General features: G+C 42.9%; 1 protein-coding gene across 1 annotated transcript in view; it reads right to left on the reverse strand.

Moving 5' to 3' along the window:
* The window catches only part of GABBR1 (gamma-aminobutyric acid type B receptor subunit 1), a 189,700-nt gene that overhangs the window by 95,536 nt on the left and 74,015 nt on the right, over positions 1-20,149 (reverse strand). The window contains exon 3 of the mRNA XM_014054638.2: positions 3,653-3,731. Coding sequence (XP_013910113.2) covers positions 3,653-3,731 — 79 coding nt within the window. The remainder of the gene's footprint in view (positions 1-3,652; positions 3,732-20,149) is intronic.

Here is a 20,149-nt window from a genome sequence, read left to right on the forward strand (position 1 = left end):
ATGCATAGTAAACCACGAAGGCTTACTGAATACCAGAGAGACCGAACTGGTCCACAAGAAAGACCGAACGAAGAACAGAAAGAAGATGTGGCAAGGCAAAATATTTAACATGGCCAGTACTAGTAGGCAAAGTAGATAACAAGATCTGATAATGGCTAAAATAGGAAAGTTGAAGAAAGAGGCAAAGGGGCTTAATTTTGGCTGCCCTAGACCAAGCCTTATGAATAAATACATTCATGGCTGAAAAACTGCATCCAGTTTTGGTCACCATGTTAGAAAAAAGTTGTTGAGATGTTGGGAAAAGTGCAGAGAAGAGCAACTAGGATGATAAAAGGCCTGGAGACTAAAACATACGAAGAATGACTGCAAGAACATGGCTAGTCTAGAGGGGAAAAAGGACCAGGGGTGACATGATAGCAATATTCGAGTATTTAAGAGGTTGCCTGAAAGAAAAGGAAGTCAACTTATTTTCCAAAGCATCCAGAGGGCAGGACAAGAAACAGTGGATGGAAGCTAATCAAGGAGAGGAGCAACCTGAAATTAAGAAGCAACCTGAAATTCCTAACAGTGAGGACAATTAACCAGTGGAACAGCTTGCCTTCAGAAGCTGTCCATCACTGGAGGTTTTTAAGAAGAGACTGGACAGCCACTTGTCTGAATAGTATAGGGTTTCCTGCTTGAGCAGGGGGTTGGACTAGAAGACCCCCAGGGGCCCTTCCAGCTGTATCCTGAATGATAAGAATTGAGTAGATAGCAACAGACAGCAAAATCTGTCTCTCCTAAAACACTGAAAAAAACAGTGGATCACTTAGTTAGCTGCTGCAGGAAGATAGCACAAAGTGAGTGCAAACAAATGGACTAACAAAGTAGCAATCCTGATGCATTGGAAAAATGCAAGAAATACCATTTGCCTGAAAGCAAGAATTGATGGGATTACAAAATAGACAAGTAATAGAAAATGTAGAAAGTACTCTTGGACTTTGAGATTCAAACTAGACAATCAACAGCCATGTAACACCCCAGATTTAAAAATTGTTGATTAAAAAAGACGAAAAAGTCTGGATAGTAGATGTTGCAGTATCCGGAGATAGCAGAAAAGAAGATAAAGTACTGGAGAAAAATCGCAAAATATGAAGACCAAATGGAAGTAGAATAACAATGGCAAAAAAAGCAAAGATAGTACTGATTGTAATAGGCACCTTGGGTGCAATTACCAAAACATCTGGAGCAGCACTTGAACATCATCAACATTGATAAAATTACTGCTAGTCAATTGTAAAATTGTGGCTTTACTTGAAACAGCTTACATCTTGCAACAATATCTTTAATATTGTTCAGCAATAATATCTACCACAACATCTGCCTAACCAAGGTCCTTGAGTAGTGCAGTACTCAATGGATAGGCAAACATTCCAAATTGAATCTAAACATCTGGCTGATAGTGTGACCAACCATAGTATATTAAATTTGTTTACTGCCTGACTCTCAAAAAATCTGAGTTATGCCTATGCCATTCTTGTTTTGGAAACCCTGGCTACTAGAGCCATGGTGGCGTAGTTGTTAGAATGCAATATTGCAGAAACCTCTTCCCACTGCCAGGAGTTCGATCCTGACCAGCTCAAAGTTGACTCAGCCTTCCATCCTTTAGGGCTGGGTCAAATGAGAACACAGGATGCTGACATTCTAAACTGCTTAGGGACGGCTGTAGAGCACTACGAAGTGATATATAAGTCTAACTGCTACTGCTGCTTTTGCTATCTGGCACCTTCAGTTTTACAACTTTGCCAATTATTTATACACATCATTTTGACATGTTTACTGCTCATGGTATCTTCTTTTATTACTGGATCTCATTTTATATAATATTAGATTTAACTTTCCGGTATTCTGAACGTCATTCTATTTATTTATATCCTATAATTCAGTCCTCCAGGTATTGTAAGAAATTATGATCTTCGTTTTAATGCAGCAAAATAGAATAATATAAAAGCATGCAAATACAATCATAAAGACATACAATAATTAACATAAGTATGTAAGCCTGGCCACACTGGAATGAGCCAAAGCCCATTGTAGTCCACAGTGGTCAGATATATGCCGCTAGGACAGTGTTGGTGAACCTTTTCGGCACTGAGTGCCGAAACAGGAGCATGCGCGTGCGGAGAAGCACCAGAAACTGGAAGAGCAGCTCCTTGGTGCGTAAGCACCTGCAGGGAAGCTGAGCTTCCAGTTTCTGGTGTGCACATGCACGCCAGTCATCTGGTCTTCCAGTTTCTGGCATGCATGTGTGTGCAGATCAGCTGGCTGGTGCGCAAGCGCGCACCAGAAACAAGCAGCTTAGCTTGCCACATGCATGCACACCAGGGTGCTGCTCTTCCAGTTTCCGGCACTCTTGTGCATGCGAAGACCAGCTGGCCATCACAGCTCTAGGGCATTCACAAGGAACAAGAGAAGACAGATACCCTTTCTGCTTTGTTCCATGGCTACTGGTATTTGGAGCAGGCTGTTCCAATTGAATCCTTGAGAGACCAGTCCTTCATAGACTTAACAGGATAACAGTGTTGGGAGGGACTTTGGAGATCTTCTAGTCTAACCCTCTGCTCAAGGCAGGAGACCCTACACCATCTTAGTCAAATGCCTGCCCAGTTTCTTCCTGAAAACCTCCAGTGTTGAAGCGTTCACAACCTCTGGTAGCAAGTTGTTCCACTGATTAAGGGCTCTGTCAGAAAATTTCTCCTTAGTTCTCGGTTTGTTCTCTCCTTGATTAGTTTCCACCCATTGCTTCTTGTCCTTCTTTCAGGTGCTTTAGAGAATAGATTGAGACATACACACCCCTCTCCTTTGTGACAGCCCCTCAAACATTAGAAGATGCCACCATGCCATCCCAAGCCCCTCTCCTCGCCAGACTAGACACGATTTCTCCATTCCTTTCTCCTCTTAAGTCCACCCAAGTCAGAAGCCATCGCCTTGTTTTGTAGCAATAAATACCACAAGTTAATGATCCATTAAGTAGGTCAGTGGCAGTATCATGAGCTTTCAAGGTCTGAGGTGAGTTCAACCCTTTTGTTTAGCATTACGGCGCAGTCTCTGCATGAGTTATCTGTACATGAAATACAGCACAGCCATTTACTTAACAACAAAAATAAAGGGATGACTAGAACTTTCCTGGCCTATTAGTGACGGCTTGCAAGACACCCATGCCTACTGGGGAATTATCAAAATATAAGACTGAGGCAATTTCTAACAATGTGCACTGGTTTCTTGTTTAACCTTTCCAAAATACCAGATGGGTTGAAGCTGATTGAGCCTCCGTTACAGCCCCTGTTTTGCCTGCAGAAAATCCCAGCCTGAATTTCTTTGCCTGCATACCTTGGAGGGCATTGAGGTTGGTGAACAAGGAGAGAAGGTCCCCTTTCTACCATCTTCCCTCCATCACACCAGACTCAGAAGATTCATTTGGGCCTTTCCTTAAAACCAAGGTCAGACGTTTTAAATATAAAGATATCATTTTGAGCAGGTATTGCATGCCAGAGAAGTAGTAGCATGTTGTCTTAGACCAGAATATACCATCTTTGGGGTATGCAAGGAACTGGAGCGCCCAGAAAAAGAGGCCCAAGGGCAGAAGTATAGAAGGGAAAGGAGGATATCTTACCTTCTGTGATGTTCAGATGGACTGCTCCATGACCAAGTTGTGCTATCGCCAGCAAACTCACCACAAGGAGAAGCAGCATCTGAGGATAAGAGGAAAGGTAATGTCCATACAAAGATTACACAACAGGACTTAACACAACAGAATAACAGAGTTGGAAAGGACCTTCTAGTCTGAACCCCCTACTCAAGCAGGAGACTCTACCCCAGGGGTGTCAAACTCAATTTCATTGAGGGCCACATCAGGGTTGTGTTTGATCTTGGGGGACCAGGGTGGGCATGGCCAGGGTTTCAAAACTCACTTAACAAATGTCTTACTTCGCAACATATTTTGGCCTCAACTGTGGTCGTAGGTTGGCTTTAAAACAGAAAGAACTGTGAAGAATCAAGAAATGCAACAGATGATTTTAATCAAATTGAAAGGAGGCATTCTTGTACTCCGAGTACATTAAGTACATATGGGCAGGAATAAACACCTTTTCAGAATGCTTTATACAGCAACAGGTCGAAACTGCCAAATTCTGCAGGGTTCTAGGAGCGTGTGGCCAGCAAAGAGATTATTTGATCCTGAACATGCACAATGGGAATAATTCTGAATGGTGGGTGACCCATACGGGACCGAAAAAGGCTGATTTTATTTCCCAGAAAGGAATATATAGAAATAAAATAATCCCTCAGATGAACAGAGTTCTTGTTCATGTGAGGCTTTAGAGGCTAAAATTAGTATTCTAAAATGGATTTGGAAATTAATAGGAAGCCACGCAACTGATAAAGAATTTTGTTTGAATGTCACACAGCAATTGCAAAAGTTCTGGCCACCAGCTCCTGCTCTACCTGCAAATTTTAAATCATCTTCCAGGGACCTCTGCATAAAAGGACACTGTAGTCATCAACCCTGCATCCTACCCAATAAATGAGTTTTACTTTAACATGAAGTGGCCTAAATTGGTTATAAAACCATGCCTAGCCATTGGCACTAACTGCACGTCCTCTGAGCATGCTGGATTTAAAAGGTACGCATTGCATAAATGACTTCATAAATGAAGTGCTGTAAAAGGATTTTCCAGATCAGCAGTATGGGTTTCTTCCTGAGCCCAAGTTTTAACCTGTTCATTGTTTCAGCCATTTTCCTACGATGAAATGATGAAAAACAGAGCTCACACGGAGTGTCATTTACACACTCGTCTCATCTCGTGGCAGAAATGCAGGAATTAGGAAGGGGGAATGTTTAATCAATTTAATATTTAAAAAACTTAAAAGCTTTGATAAAAGATAGATTTATATAGTTCTAGCCCCGTACCGGTGGGACTGAAGGAATGTGGTGTCTAAGACACTGAGCTTGTTGATCATAAAGATTCGAAAGGCAGTTCGAATCTCTAGTGCCGGGTAACGGAGTGAGCTCCCGTTACTTGTCCCAGCTTCTGCCAACCTAGCAGTTCGAAAGCATGTAAAAATGCAATTAGAAAAAACAGGAACCACCTTTGGTGGGAAGGTAACAGTGTTCCGTGCGCCTTCGGTGTTTAGTCATGCCGGCCACATGACCATAGAGACGTCTTCGGACAGCACTGGCTCTTTGTTGAAACAGAGATGAGCACCACCCCCTAGAGTCAGGAATGACTACCACATATGTGCAAGGGGAACCTTTACCTTTGCCCAGTACTGGGCCACATTAATAGCAGAGATATATCTGACTAGCAAGTTATTCTGTGTGCAAATCGGTCCCAGAGAGCACTGTAAAAGATGGATAGTTGTTGAACAGTGCCTCATGTGAATATCCTCGTGCTTGAGGAGAAACCCCCATTTCCCCATGTAATCTTTAGTTCTAACTAGGCCAATGTTTAAATATCTCCAGATTGTCCACTCCTCCTCCACACCTCCAGGCAGCTCCGCAAGCAGTTCTATCCAATTATGAAGAGGTTTTACTTGAGATTTCCATCTTTTTTTTAATCATTCCTTTTGGGGTATAGTAACAATCTCCTCAGCCCACTGATGACATCTCAGTCCACAGCTCCAGACAATTTCTCTAGGTAGTTCCATGTAAAAGTTTTAAAAAATGGGGGCAAGAGAGAATCTTGAGTAGCCTCTCAGACCCATTATAAAAGTTGGAAGCATTCACTTTAGATTTTAGATTAACAAGGTTGGAAGGGGCCTTGTAGGTCATCTAGTCCAACCCCACCAGCCAAGCAGGAGAGCCTACACCATTTCCAACAAATGGTAGTCCAGTCTCTTCCTGAAAGCCTCCAGCGATTAAGCTCCCACAACTTCTGAAGGCAAAGCTGTTCCATTGGTTGATTGTTCTCACTGTCAGAAAATTTCTCCTTATTTCTACGTTGAATCTATCCTTGTTCAGTTTCCACCCATTATTCCTAGTCTGGCCTTCAGATGCCTTGGAAAATAGCTTGATTCTTTCCTCTCTGTGGCAGCCCCCCAAATATTGGAGCACTGCTATTATGTCTCCCCTGGTCCTTCTCTTCACTAGACTAGCCATGCCCAGTTCCTGCAACCGTTCATTGCATGTTTTAGCCTCCAGGACCCTAATCATCCTGGTTGCTCTTCTCTTTCTGAGTGTGTGCCCACCCATGAAGAATTTAAGTCACCCTGACCCCAATACTCCAAGTCCCATTCCAGAGGAAGCATTCAAGAATCACCGAGAGGTCCTGAAAACCTACAGACTTGTATTCTCTCACTCCCCAAGGTAATCAGGATAGCTTCCATCCCAAAATTCCAGCAAGGAAAAAGAGCAGAAGGGATTTAAATAATTTGTGTCCTCCAAAACTCTTGGGAATTGTCAAGATGTCACCTACTCTGAAACTCAAGAATTTTGTGAGAGAAACTGAATGATCAGTCTTGAAAACAGAAGACCTACGTTGGCTTCTTCAGCAGTTGAATCACCCTTCAAACACATTTCTTCTCCGATCAACATATTGTGAGCCCAGTCCTGACAGATTTCATTAGTGAGGAAAGACAAAGATCTGGAGCCTGAGCAGTCAATCTTTTCATCTTCAAAGGCTTCCAGCTGGTGGGACAGGGCTTGATTTGGTTTCATCTGCAGAGACATGCATTCATAATGTCATGCTAGGGAAATGCTAATCAGCTGCCTAGCAGTACCAGGATGTAGAAGCCAATGGCAGCCTCTGAGGTGCGTCATGCTGGCAACCATCAAGTGCCATATGAGCAGGGGTGGGATTCAAAACTTTTTACTACCGGCTCTGTGGGCGTGGCTTGGTGGGCGTGGCTTGGTGGGTGTGGCAGGGGAAGGATACTGCAAAATCCCCCTTTCCTCCCGAACAGCTGGGACTCGGGAGGCAGAGAATAGATGGGGGCGGGGCCAGTAAGAGGTGATATTTACCAGTTCTCCGAACTACTCAAAATTTCCACTACCGGTTCTCCAGAACTGGTCAGAACCTGCTGAATACCACCTCTGCATATGAGGCCCATGATCTGCCTATATGAAGAGTGGGTAACTATGGCAACTTTAAGATCTGTGGACTTCAACTCCCAGAATTTCTTAGTCAGCCAGGAATTCTGGGAGTTAACGCCCACAGGTTGTAGATTTATCCTAGTTCCAAAACCCCTCGCTCAGTGGTGAAATTCATTTTTTTTTTTACTACCAGTTCTGTGGGTGTGGCTTGGTGGGCATGGCAGGGGAAGGATACTGCAAAATCCCCATTCCCCTCCCACTCTGAAGCCAGCCAGAGGTGGTGGTATTTGCTGGTTCTCCGAACTACTCAAAATTTCTGCTACCGGTTCTCCAGAACCTGTCAGAACCTGCTGAATTTCACCCCTGCCCTTGCTTATATCAATCTAGAGATCATAGGGATAGTGCTGTTCTTAAGTGGCAATAGCAATAGCACTTAGACTTGGCACTTACAGCCCTCTCTAAGCAATTTACAGAGTCAGTGTATTTCCCCCAACAATCTGCGTCGTCATTTTACCAACCTTGGAAGGATAGAAGGCTGAGACAACCTTGAGCCGGTCAGGATCGAACTGCCAAACTGCTGGCAGTTCGAATCTCATTGGCTCATGGTTGACTCAGCCAAACTGCTGGCAATCGGCAGTCAGCACAATTACCCTGCAGTACGGCATACTAGAGGGACGCAGTGGCTCAGTGGTTAAGACACTGATTTTATCGATCAGAAGGTCAGCAGTTCAGCGGTTTGAATCCCTAGCGCCATGTAACGGAGTGAGCTCCTGTTATTTGTCCCAGTTTCTGCCAACCTAGCAGTTCGAAAGCATGTACAACATGCAAGTAGAAAAATAGGGACCATTTTTGGTGGGAAGGTAACAGCGTTCCATGTGCCTTCACTGTTTAGTCACGCCGGCCACATGACCATGGAGACGTCTTCAGACAGTGCTGGCTCTTCGGCTTAGAAACAGAGATGAGCACTGCCCCCTAGAGTCAGGAACGACTAGCACACATATATGGGGAAACCTTTACCTTACTGCATTCTAACCACTGTGTCATCACAGTTCGAGTAGCTTGTTAGTACAGTACAGTATATATAAAACAAGGCTAGTTCCAAGCCTATACTTCCATCTGAATTTGGCCAAACCAAGGCATCCTTGTCAAAGCATGTATGAACATTTCTACTGGCAAAATAACATTTTTTCACAATAAATTCTTATAGCTTCCACATACTGAATCTGTAGTGCCACACACTCCTTTCCCATCTTGTAACTATGATTCTACTTTGATGGTATTTTCATTTTAGCACCAGGAATATTTATCTTTGAAAATTTTAATGACACCCACCTATCTTATTCTGTAAGCCATGCAGAGTTGCTTCAAAATGAGATGGGTAGGAAACTAATTTAATAAATGAATAAAAATTAAATAAATAAAAAGCACCGTCTCTTCTTATACAAGCTTGTACAATTCCACCCCATTTTATTTATTTGTCTGTCATCTGTCTATCAATCATCCCCATCCATCCATCCATCCATCCATCCATCCATCCACCCATCCATCCATCTATCTATCTATCTATCTTATGTATCACATTTTTGAACTTCCAGTCATCCACAACTTCTGAAGGCAAGCCATTCCAACTGGTTGATTGTCCTCACTGTTAGGAAATTTCTCCTTAGTTCTGGGTTGATTCTCTCCTTGATTATATCTATCTATCACTTTTTTCAGTGCTGTTGTAACTTCAAATGGTCACTAAATGAATGGTTGTAAGTGGAGTACTACCTATAGTGGGATGAAAATTCAAGGAGGTAAATAAAGGTTATCTATCTATCATCTATCTGTCTCTGTCTGTCTGTCTATCTACCATATCTACTGTACCGACCTACCTTCCTGCCTGCCTGCCTACCTACCTACCTACCTACCTAATCTATCATTTACAGTATCATCTATGTATCACAGTTTAGAACCACCCATTTCCCTCAGCTGTTTCATTATTTGGTGCCTTTAAATTAAATTGTAAACATTATTTTCTTATAATTAATACTTGACTACCTAATTTGGATCATATCCCCAAATCCTTCAAAATGCAATTTCTCGCCTCCCCAGTGCATTTCTCTAAGTGAAAAAAAAATCTGTCATAATTTAAAGAAATCTATACTGTATAATAAATGTATTTTGGGCAGGATGCACGTTTAGTCCTATATGTATCTGAGTGTGTTTGTGGTTAATGTTCTCATTTGTTTTGTTACAATTCCAACACTTGGGGCTGTAAGTCTTATGCTTTCAAATATCCACAGAGGTGATATACCACCCCAGTGCCACCTAGAAATAGCTTCCCCCTATATCTATATTTAGCTTTTTTTAAAAAAAAAAACTTGCATTCTAAAAAATATCCCCATCTATAGATTGGATGACTTCTAGAGAGTCCCTTGTGTAAGCAAGAAAACTCACCACATACGAGAGATCTAATCCAGCAGAGCTTTGTTTATTCTTTTAATGTTCTTAAGGGATAGAAAACCCCTTTTGGAGACAAATGGACAAGGGTCTTATTGTTGTAGAACAGGAGTGTCAAACTTGATTTCATTGAGGGCCGTATCAGGGTTGTGTTTGACCTCGGGGGGGCTGGGCTGGGCGTGGCCAGCTCAATGTCACTTGTGTTGGGGGCGCCTGACGTGGCCCAAGTGCTCTGCAATGGTACAATTCAGCCGGTTGTCTATCTGCTGTGTCACATCCTGTTTTTGACGCTCTGTGCATGCGCGGAATGTCCTCCGCTCGTGCTCACATTTGCGAACCGGTAGCAAAGGTAAGTTGATTTCACCCCTGGTGCTCTGCCAGCGAAAACAGGCCCCCAAGCTCCATTTTTGGCTGCGACGGCCTCCTGCAACCCTCTGCCAACGAAAACGGAGTTCCGTTTTTGCTGGCAGAGGCACCGCAGGCTGGTCCTTCACTGTTTCCAGGGTGGCCCCATGGCAATGGTGGGTTCCGGATCCTGTTGCAACCTGTACGCTGCAACAGGGCCCGGCGTCCACCACGTGAATGCATGCAGCGCACACATGCATACTTACTGCACGCAATGCTCCAGCTGCTCAGCAGAGCATCACGCAGGTGCCATACGCTCTGTGCGTGTGCACGAAAGCCCCGATCAGCTCAAATAGTGGTAAGGAGAGTGGGCGGGCAGGTGGGCCCTCCAGAGCACCATACCGGAACGGTACCTGGTGCTCCCAGCAGGCACCGGTACGTCTATACCAGGATGTACCAGTCATATCCTACCACTGCCCCATGGGCCAGATGTAAGGACCTCGCAGGCTGGATCCGGCTCACAGGCCTTGAGTTTGACACCCCTGTTGTAGAAGATAGGTGGGCAATATTGTCACCTTGACCTTCCAAACCTCTTTCTCTCTCTTGCCTGTGCTAAAACCCACCGGTTTATTTCACGTTTCCCAAATGTTTTAGGAGAAGAAGACATCTCCAAATGCTGATCCTGAGCCTTGGTCTGCCCAGACACGGACTATTTATATATCAGCCAATCAAGAACACAAAAGGAGAAGCAGAGAGAATCACAATGGGGTGGCCACACGGACCATCTGTTGGTTGAAAATTCAGGAGTAAAACACAGTTTTCTGTCCACCACACAAAATATGCCCCTTCCTTGCCACAGTTCTTATGATGCTGTATTCAGGGAAGCAGCCCAAAGGCACAAGCGGGGCGAGGATGGCGCAGATATGTTATTTTGCTATAAAACCCAGTCTGGAGATGAAGAAGAAAAAGGGGAACCCTTTCGTCAGAGGGAGAGACGGTGTATGGCTGCCCTCGTGTGGTTGTTTCATCAAGAGCTGCAATCATTAGGAGATGCCCTTGCTGCACCCTCCCAGTTATGGGTACCAGCAAAGGATCTAAGGGAGGTAATTCTCCCTCGGATGCTACAAACCCTTCCTGTCGCCATTTCCACCTAAAGAGAGAGCTAATGTTTTGGTTTTTTTTTTAGAAATAGGGGTAGAAAGTAAAACACTTGTTCTTTCTTGTGTAAGGAAACCTTTCTCCCAGGCTGGGTTTTATAGCAAGTGTTTTTAAGCCAGTGAGAGGACAGTCCTCACATTGTTTGATACACTCACTGCCTGGAGGAGGATCACTCTTAAAATCTTCCCTGATGGGACATGCCTCTCTTAGAAGGCAACAGTGCTAGAAAATTGGAACCTTTGGTACAACAAGGGGAAGGGGAAGGGGAAAGAAAGGAAAGGAAAAGAAGTGAAGGGGAAGGGAGGGGAGGAAGAGGATGGGGGAGAGGAGAGGGCAGGAAAAAGGAGAAAGGAGGGTGAAAGGAGAAAGAGGAAAGGGGAAAGGAAAGGGAAAGGAAAGGAAAAGGGAGGGGAGGGAGAGGAGAGGGAGAGGGTAGGAAAAAGGAGAGAGAAAGGAAAAAGAGGAAAGAAGAGAGGAGGAAGAGGGAGGGGGAAGAGGAAGAGGAGAGGGAGAGGGTAGGAAAAAGGAGAGAGAAAGGAAAAAGAGGAAAGGAGAGAGGAGGAAGAGGGAGGGGGAAGAGGAAGAGAAGTGGAGAGGGCAGGAAAAAGGGGAAAAGGAGAAAAGAGGAAAGGAAAGGAGAGGGGAGGAGAGGGAAGAAAGGGAGGAGAGGAACAGGAGAGGATGGGAAAAGGAGAAAGGAGAAAGGAGAGGAAAGGAAAGGAAAGGGAAAAGAATCAGGAAATAAAAGGGAAAGAAAAGGGAAAGAAAAGGAAAGACAAAAAGAAAAAGAAAAAGGAAAAGAATGATTGAAATCTTCCACAGATCCTACTTTTTTAAAAAAAGGATTTTCATGAAATTATAGTTTATCGGGTTGGTCATATCTAGGCTGCAATATCTGGACAACCCCCTAGTTGATAAACAAACAGGCAGCCTTCCTTTGGCACTATCTTGTAGTCATCCAAATATTTTGTGGTCCAGATAACCTTAATTAATACATGATGTAAATGTAAGCTCTTTCTGCTTCTAGGTAAATTCCATCACTGTTACACAAATGTCACAAAAGTTGCATGTTGGATGACACAAAAAGTATAAAAGGTAATAAATACAGTACACCTATTTTGTGAGAGCGGGGTGTGTGACCATCCTGCAAAATACAGAGTTGAGGCATGTATGAGTTCTACAGCAGTACTTCCTAAGCCAGGGTAAATTACCCCAAATTGGGTAAATGTGTTTTTTTGGGGGGGAACAAACACATACCCATTACCCTTCAAAGCAAGAACATTTAAATAAGGATATTCTGATAAACAGTAAGATAGATAGATGATAGATGATAGATGATAGATGATAGATGATAGATGATAGATAGATAGATAGATAGATAGATAGATAGATAGATAGATAGATAGATAGATAGATAGATAGATATTCGTAGATTTTCATGGGTGTAGGTACGCTGGTCTTGTTGTATTCGGATCTTTTCCCGTGTAAGATTGAGATTGTCTTGGCAATGTTTCGGCGAGGTCTCACTCGCCATCCTCAGGTGAGTCAGACCTTGCTGAAACGTTGCCAAGACAATCCCAATCTTACACGGGAAAAGACCCGAATACAACAAGAACAGCATATATACATACTTATCTATCTCTATCTCTATCTCTATCTCTGTCTCTGTCTCTGTCTCTGTCTCTGTCTCTGTCTCTGTCTCTGTCTCTATCTATCTATCTATCTATCTATCTATCTATCTATCTATCTATCTATCTATCTATCTATCTATATCTATATATCTATATATCTATATATCTATATCTCTATATCTCTATATCTCTATATCTCTCTCTCTCTCTCTCTCTCTCTCTCTATCTATCTATCTATCTATCTATCTCTATCTATCTATCTATCTATCTATCTATCTATCTATCTATCTATCTATCTATCTATATATATATATATATATATATATATATATATATTTAGTGTCACAACCCCTGGTATGCCCCAATTATGGGAAGAAGCTAACTGCTTCCATTATCTGTCTATTGGCTTGTCACAAGAGACCATCACGACAGAAACCCAATATTTTTACTGTTGCCTTTGTTACATTTGTGTTGTATTTTTATTTATTTATTTATTTATCAGCACAAATACAACATATATATATATATGCTGATAAATATATGATATATATATATATATATATATATATATGATATATATATGATATATGATATATGATATATGATATATATGATATATGATATATGATATATGATATATATATGATATATGATATATGATATATGATATATGATATATGATATATGATATATGATATATGATATATGATATATATATATATATATATATATATATATATATATATATATATATATATATATATATATATATATATATATATATATATATATATATATATATATATATATATATATATCGCACAAGCATGAAGCCGAAGGCACCAGCCTGAAGGTGGCGAGTGGGACCTCGTCAAAACGTTGCCAAGATACGCTCAATCTTATACCTGGACCCATGAAAATTTATGAAAACACACACACACACACACACACACACACAGAGTGTCATACCCCCTGGTATGTCCAAATATGGCAGGGAGCATACTGCTTCCCTTTTCTGTCTTTCGGCTCACCCTAGGAGCCATCCAGGCAGAAAGCCATTTTTTTATGTTGCCTTTGTTACATTTGTGTTGCATTTGTGTTGCATTTGTGTTGCATTTGTGTTGCATTTGTGTTGCATTTGTGTTGCATTTGTGTTGCATTTGTGTTGCATTTGTGTTGCATTTGTGTTGCATTTGTGTTGCATTTGTGTTGCATTTGTGTTGCATTTGTGTTGCATTTGTGTTGCATTTGTGTTGCATTTGTGTTGCATTTGTGTTGCATTTGTGTTGCATTTGTGTTGCATTTGTGTTGCATTTGTGTTGCATTTGTGTTGCATTTGTGCTTTTATTTATTTATCAGCACCAATGCAACATATATATGTATGTATGTAGAGAGAGAGAGAGAGAGGCTGTGAAGACTGAATCTGCAATAGGCAAGCAGCTTGGTGTGAAGAAATCAACTGTGGGAGCAATAATTAGAAAATGGAAGACATACAAGACCACTGATAATCTCCCTCAATCTGGGGCTCCACGCAACATCTCACTTCGTGGGGTCAAAATGATCACAAGAACGGTGAGCAAAAATCCCAGAACCACACGGGGGGACCTAGTGAATGAGGCTACACACTACGTTACCAGGGACTCAGATCCTGAAATGCCAGACGTGTCCCCCTGCTTAAGCCAGTACATTTCCGCCCCTGTCTGAATTTTGCTAGAGAGCATTTGGATGATCCAGAAGAGGATTGGGAGAATGTCATATGGTCAGATGAAACCAAAGTAGAACTGTTTGGTAGAAACACAACTCGTCGTGTTTGGAGGAGAGAGAATGCTGAGTTGCATCCAAAGAACACCATATCTACTGTGAAGCACGGGGGTGGCAACACCATGCTTTGGGGCTGTTTCTCTGCAAAGGGACCAGGACAACTGATCTGTGTACAGGAAGGAATGAATAGGGCCATGTATCGTGAGATTTTGAGTGCAAACCTCTTTCCATCATCAAGGGCATTGAAGATGAAACGTGGCTGGGTCTTTCAGCATGACAATGATCCCAAACACACCGTCCATGCAACGAAGGGGTGGCTTTGTAAGAAACATTTCAAGGTCCTGGAATGGCCTAGCCAGTCTCCAGATCTCAACCCCATAGAAAACCTTTGGAGGGAAAATCAGTGTTGCTCAGCGACAGTCCCAAAACATCACTGCTCTAGAGGAGATCTGCATGGAGGAATGGGCCAACATACCAGCAACAGTGTGTGCCAACCTTGTGAAGACTTACAGAAAACGTTTGACCTCTGTCATTGCCAACAAAGGATATATAACAAAGTATTGAGATGAACTTCTGATATTGACCAAATACTTATTTTCCACCATAATTTGCAAATAAATTCTTTCCAAATCAGACAATGTGATTGTCTGGATTTGTTTTCTCATTTTGTCTCTCATAGTTGAGGTCTACCTATGATGTCAATTACAGGCCTCTCTCATCTTTTTAAGTGGGAGAACTTGCACAATTGGTGGCTGACTAAATACTTTTTGCCTCAGTGTGTGTGTGTGTGTGTGTGTGTGTGTGTAAAGGGTTTGGGAAACAACTGTTCCAAACCAGAACCTAATATTAAAGAATAAGATTAAACAAATTTCATTATGACAAGAGTCTAAGCTATAAGCTGTAAAAGACAGAAATGTCATCCTTAGCATAAATCATGATAGAAGGAAATAAAACAGAGATCCTGGAGAAATTTTTATGGGAAAAGTAGGATAGATAGGCGTGAGCCGGATCAGGCTTAGAGTTGCAGAGAAAAAGATTCGAGAGACAGAAATATTCCTAATGGGGAGCAATTTCATTTTAATCACCTCCTTCCTTTGTGATGGCACAATATAGGCACCCTGCCCAAATATTCCAGTATTTGAGGGGCTGTCACAAACAGGAGGGGGTCAATTTATTTTCCAAAGCACCAGAAGGCAGGACAAGAAACAATGGATGGAAACTGATCAAGGAGAGAAGTAATGTGGAATTGAGGAGAACCTTCCTAATAGTGAGGACAATTAACCAGTGCAACAACTTGCCTCCAGAAATTGTGGGTGCTTCATTACTGGAGGTTTTTAAGAAGAGACTGGACAGCCACTTGTCTGAAATGATATAGGGCAGTGATGGCGAATCTTTTTTGGCTCGCATGCCAAAAGCGGGGGGAGTGCAGGGGGGCCGTGTGCAGGCGTGCCACATCCATAATGCAATGTGCGACCCCAGCATGCATGCGTGCATGACCAGCGCTCCCCCCCCCATTTTTTTGCATGTTTTTTTCGCCCTCCCCAGGCTCCAGAGGCTTTATAGGAGCCTGGGGAGGGCAAAAACAGCCTCCCCCACCCTCAGAGGCCCTGCAGAGACTTCAGGGGCTTCCCTTAAGCCTCCGGAGCGCAAAAAACTGGCGCTACGGGCAAACCGGAAGTTCAGGAACAGACTTCCGGTTTGCCCGTAGACCCGGTTTTAGCTCTCCGGAGCCTTCAGGGGCCTTCCGGAGGCTTCCCTGAAGGCTCTGGAGGGCAAAAAACAACCCTACAAGCAAACCGGAAGTCACTTCCTATTTGCTCGTAGGGACGTTTTTCATCCTTCGTAGCCTTCAAGGAAGCCTCTGGAAGGTCCCTGAATGCTCCAGAGGACTGGATTGGTTGAGGTTTTTTTGTGCTCTTTCATTTAAAGAGCTTGTAAAATGTAATAGACTTAAAGTAATGGTGCAAAGAGTGGACTGGTCGCCCAGAAAGCGATGTAAAATAGTATTATTAAGTAAATAAGGCTACAGCTATAAAGAAATTAGAAAAAAAATTGGTGGAAACTTAACCAAAGATGGCATTTCTATGTTTTTGAAGAGGTTTAAGGAGACTCAATCACACTGGTAAAGGCAGGAAAAGATGCACAAGAGCAAGTGATGATAGAAGAATTAAGAAACTGTGCCTACTTGGTGTAAACAAGATGAAATGGCGCAATGCAATGTAAAGTTGAGTGCAAAGACTGTTCGGCACAGACTGCAGGAATTTGGCCTAAAATCTAGAATTCCACGAAAAAAGCCACCTTTATCTCTTTTGAACACAGGTTGAAAAGACTAAACTGGGCTAAAACCCATGTTACTTGGACAGAGGAACCATGGGACAGTGTTATTTGGAGTGATGAGATTTCTTGGTCTCATCTGTTTGGTTGTGATGGCATAGAAATACACTTAAAAACTTTTCCCAAAAGGTTTCCACAATTTCCACTATTGTAATGTCCCCAGGTGATTTCCCAATGCAGTGAGCCCTGCTATTAGATGGGTAGAGGACTAATCCTATCATGTCCTGGGGGCCATGTCTTAATCCCATCACTCTGCACTCTGGACTGCGGTCTGATTGATTTGATTTGATTTGATTGCACTTATATGCCGCCCTATTCCCGGAGGGACTCAGGGTGGCTCACAAACCAAAGGTAGGGGATACAGACAAGAGGAAAAACAACAAACAAGCAACTACAGAAAGAATTTAAAAACAATCAACAGCCACACAATTCGAACGTGAACGGGAACTCATCAGCCCCAGGCCTGTCGGAACAGCCAGGTTTTAAGGGCTTTGCAGAAAGCCTGAAGGGTGGTGAGGGTCCGAATCTCCACGGGGAGCTCTTCCAGAGGGCCAGAGCAGCCACAGAGAAGGCCCTCCTCCGGGTGGTAGACAATTGGCATTGGCCGGTAGATGGAATTCAGAGGAGGCCTAGTCTGTGGGATCTAATAGGTCTTTGGGAGGTAATTGGCAGCAGGCGGTCTCTCAAGTACCCAGGTCCAATACCATGAAGGGCTTTATAAGTGACAACTAGTACCTTGAAGCGTATCCGGAGACCAATAGGCAGCCAGTGCAGCTCGCAGAGGATAGGTGTAACGTGGGTATACCGGGGTGTACCCACAATCGCTAGCGCGGCTGCATTCTGGACAAGCTGAAGTCTCCGAATGCTCTTCAGGGGCTGCCCCATGTAGAGCGCACTCCGCTCTACATGGGGCATGATTATCAACTGAGCCAACAAATTACCTCAGAATGGCTTCAATGAACATCTTAGCAGTTTTTAACGGGGCCACAGAGACCTGGGACTCATATATTTCCTGATTTGAATGTTTTTAAGAAGCCAACGACTACACCGGGCTATCTGAAAACTGAAAAAAGTCATGTTTTCTAAATTTGTGTGGCACGGAGATGTTTAATATTGCAGGGATGCTAGTGGCTCCCCAATCCGTACACACTGTTTCATGGGATGTATTAATGGCGAAACTAAGGAATGATTACGCTCCAACGCCATCCCGCACAGTTCGCCGGCATGCCTTTCATAGGAGAAGCCAGCATGAGAGAGAAACAATTAATAAGTATGTGGCTGCTTTAAGGGCCGCTGCTTTACATTGTAATTTCAGAGATTTAGATGATGTCCTTCTGGACCAAATTGTTGGTAGTGTGTGAGACCTTCTATACAGCGCCGCCTCCTGGCCAAACCTGAATTAGGTCTACAGACTGCGCTAGACGAGGCCAGAGCAATGGAACCGTCAATGCACTCGACAGAAGCAATTCAAAGATCTTCCAAGCCTCAATTCGCGGGAAAACCGCTTGACGTGCATTATGAAGATGTCAGCTCTGAAGAGTTGGTTACTGAGGACGACGAGGTCCACCGGTTGAAGGCGGAGCAGGCCAGAGGTCGGCAGAGTAAGCCCTCAATTGCCACCAATAAATGCCCTGGGTGCGGAGGTAAACACAATAGAGCGGAGTGCCGTTTTAAAAACACAATCTGCCTCCGTTGTGGGAAATGGGGCCATTTAGGTCTGCAGGGCAGCTGCTCCTTACACTAGTGCTTTAGAGGGCACCTCACCCAGCCCTAGCCAATATTACAGAAAGCCCTCCAAATTCACGAAGGCCTCTACTCTCAGGAAAAGAGAACCCTGTTTCTCTGTCAATGAGGGCAGAGAGGAGACTGAAGTTGATCAGATTACCTATAGTCCAAGGGGAAAATTTTTTTATAACAGTCAAATTGGAGGGGCAGTCCTGCCCTAGGGAGGTGGACACAGGATCCGCTGTCTCCATAGTTTCTTGGACGACTGCTAAAAGGCTCATGCCTAATTTGGTCCAGACGAGGTTGAGACCATGCCTGTTAAACCTAAGGGATTTCCAGGGGAATCCCATTCCGGTTTTAGGCAAATGTTTTTGTAGGGTGCAGTTTAAACAGTTTTGCAGGAAGTTACCTTTAATTATAGTTAAAGGACCACGACCAAGCCTATTAGGGTTGGAGGGGTTTTTGAAGTCGTCGGGTTGAGGGTGACTGGAATTGACCAGATCCAATGTAATTCATATCTAGATATGTTGATTAAAGAGTTTCCAGAAGTTTTTGGGGAAGGGTTAGGTAGGTACACTGGCACCCCAATTTTGTTTAATCTAGATCCCCAGGTTCCTCCGCGGCGTCTTAAGCCGCGCAGAGTGCCTTTCACGTTAAAACCTCTATAGATGGCAATTAGATCCTAAAAAGTTGGCTTCTATGTATCCGAATGTACAGCCTAAATGTTGGAGGTGTGGTTCTCTCGATGCTACATATTATCATATATGGTGGACCTGCCAAAAGGTTAAGGCATTTTGGATAAAAATATGGTGGGTCATGCAAAATGTTTTTAAAAGAAAGATAAAGTTTATTCCTCAGTTATTTTTACTAGGTATATGTACTGACTTTACAGTGGTAGAGACCAATTTGATTCTGCACCTGATAACTGCAGCAAGACTGTTGGTGGCGCAATATTGGAAGAAGGAAGACTTGCCTACAATCCAAGAATGGACATTGAAAGTAACAAACTTAGCCGAGATGGCTAAAATATCGGCATATCTTAAAGATCACTCAAATGAGAGATATAAACGAGACTGGAATAAATGGATTGACTATATACAAAATAAATACGGGACTAAGAAATTCCAGTTAGCCTATGCTTAAGATCAGAAATGATTTAAATTGTTTAAAGTCAGTTCAGTAAGAAGAACCTAAGGTCAATCTAGAATGTCATTAATTTCTTTATTTCTTTTTTCTCAATAGATTTTAGACTGTGTTAGTTAAAAATCCATACCGTGTACGGGTTCTGGGAAGTCGGGGGGGGGGGGAAGGAGGGAGGGGCACACACAACAAAAAAAAATTGTACTTCAATGTCTTAATGATTGACAAACGATGACATATTTTTTTTTTAAAGAAAAATAAAAAAGTTCTGTTTAAAAAAAAACAAAAACCTAAGGTTGACATGGAAATAGATAAGTTACTGGCTCAAGGGGTACTAGAACCTATTGATCACACCCATTGGGAAATGCCTATTGTGACCTCTGTTAAGAGTTATGGGTCTGTATGCATATGCGCTGATTTTAAGTGCACTTTGAACAGGGCGTTGCAACAGAGTGCATTCCCTGTCCCCGTGTTGCAGCATTCGCTGCATTCTCTGGGGCAGGGGACTATTTTCGCTAAATTGGACCTAGCACAGGCGTATCAG

The sequence above is a fragment of the Thamnophis sirtalis genome, unplaced genomic scaffold (genome assembly GCF_051295495.1).
Source record: "Thamnophis sirtalis isolate CommonGarterSnake01/CBP01778 unplaced genomic scaffold, rThaSir2_p1.2 scaffold_3, whole genome shotgun sequence".
NCBI classification, from domain to species: domain Eukaryota; kingdom Metazoa; phylum Chordata; class Lepidosauria; order Squamata; family Natricidae; genus Thamnophis; species Thamnophis sirtalis.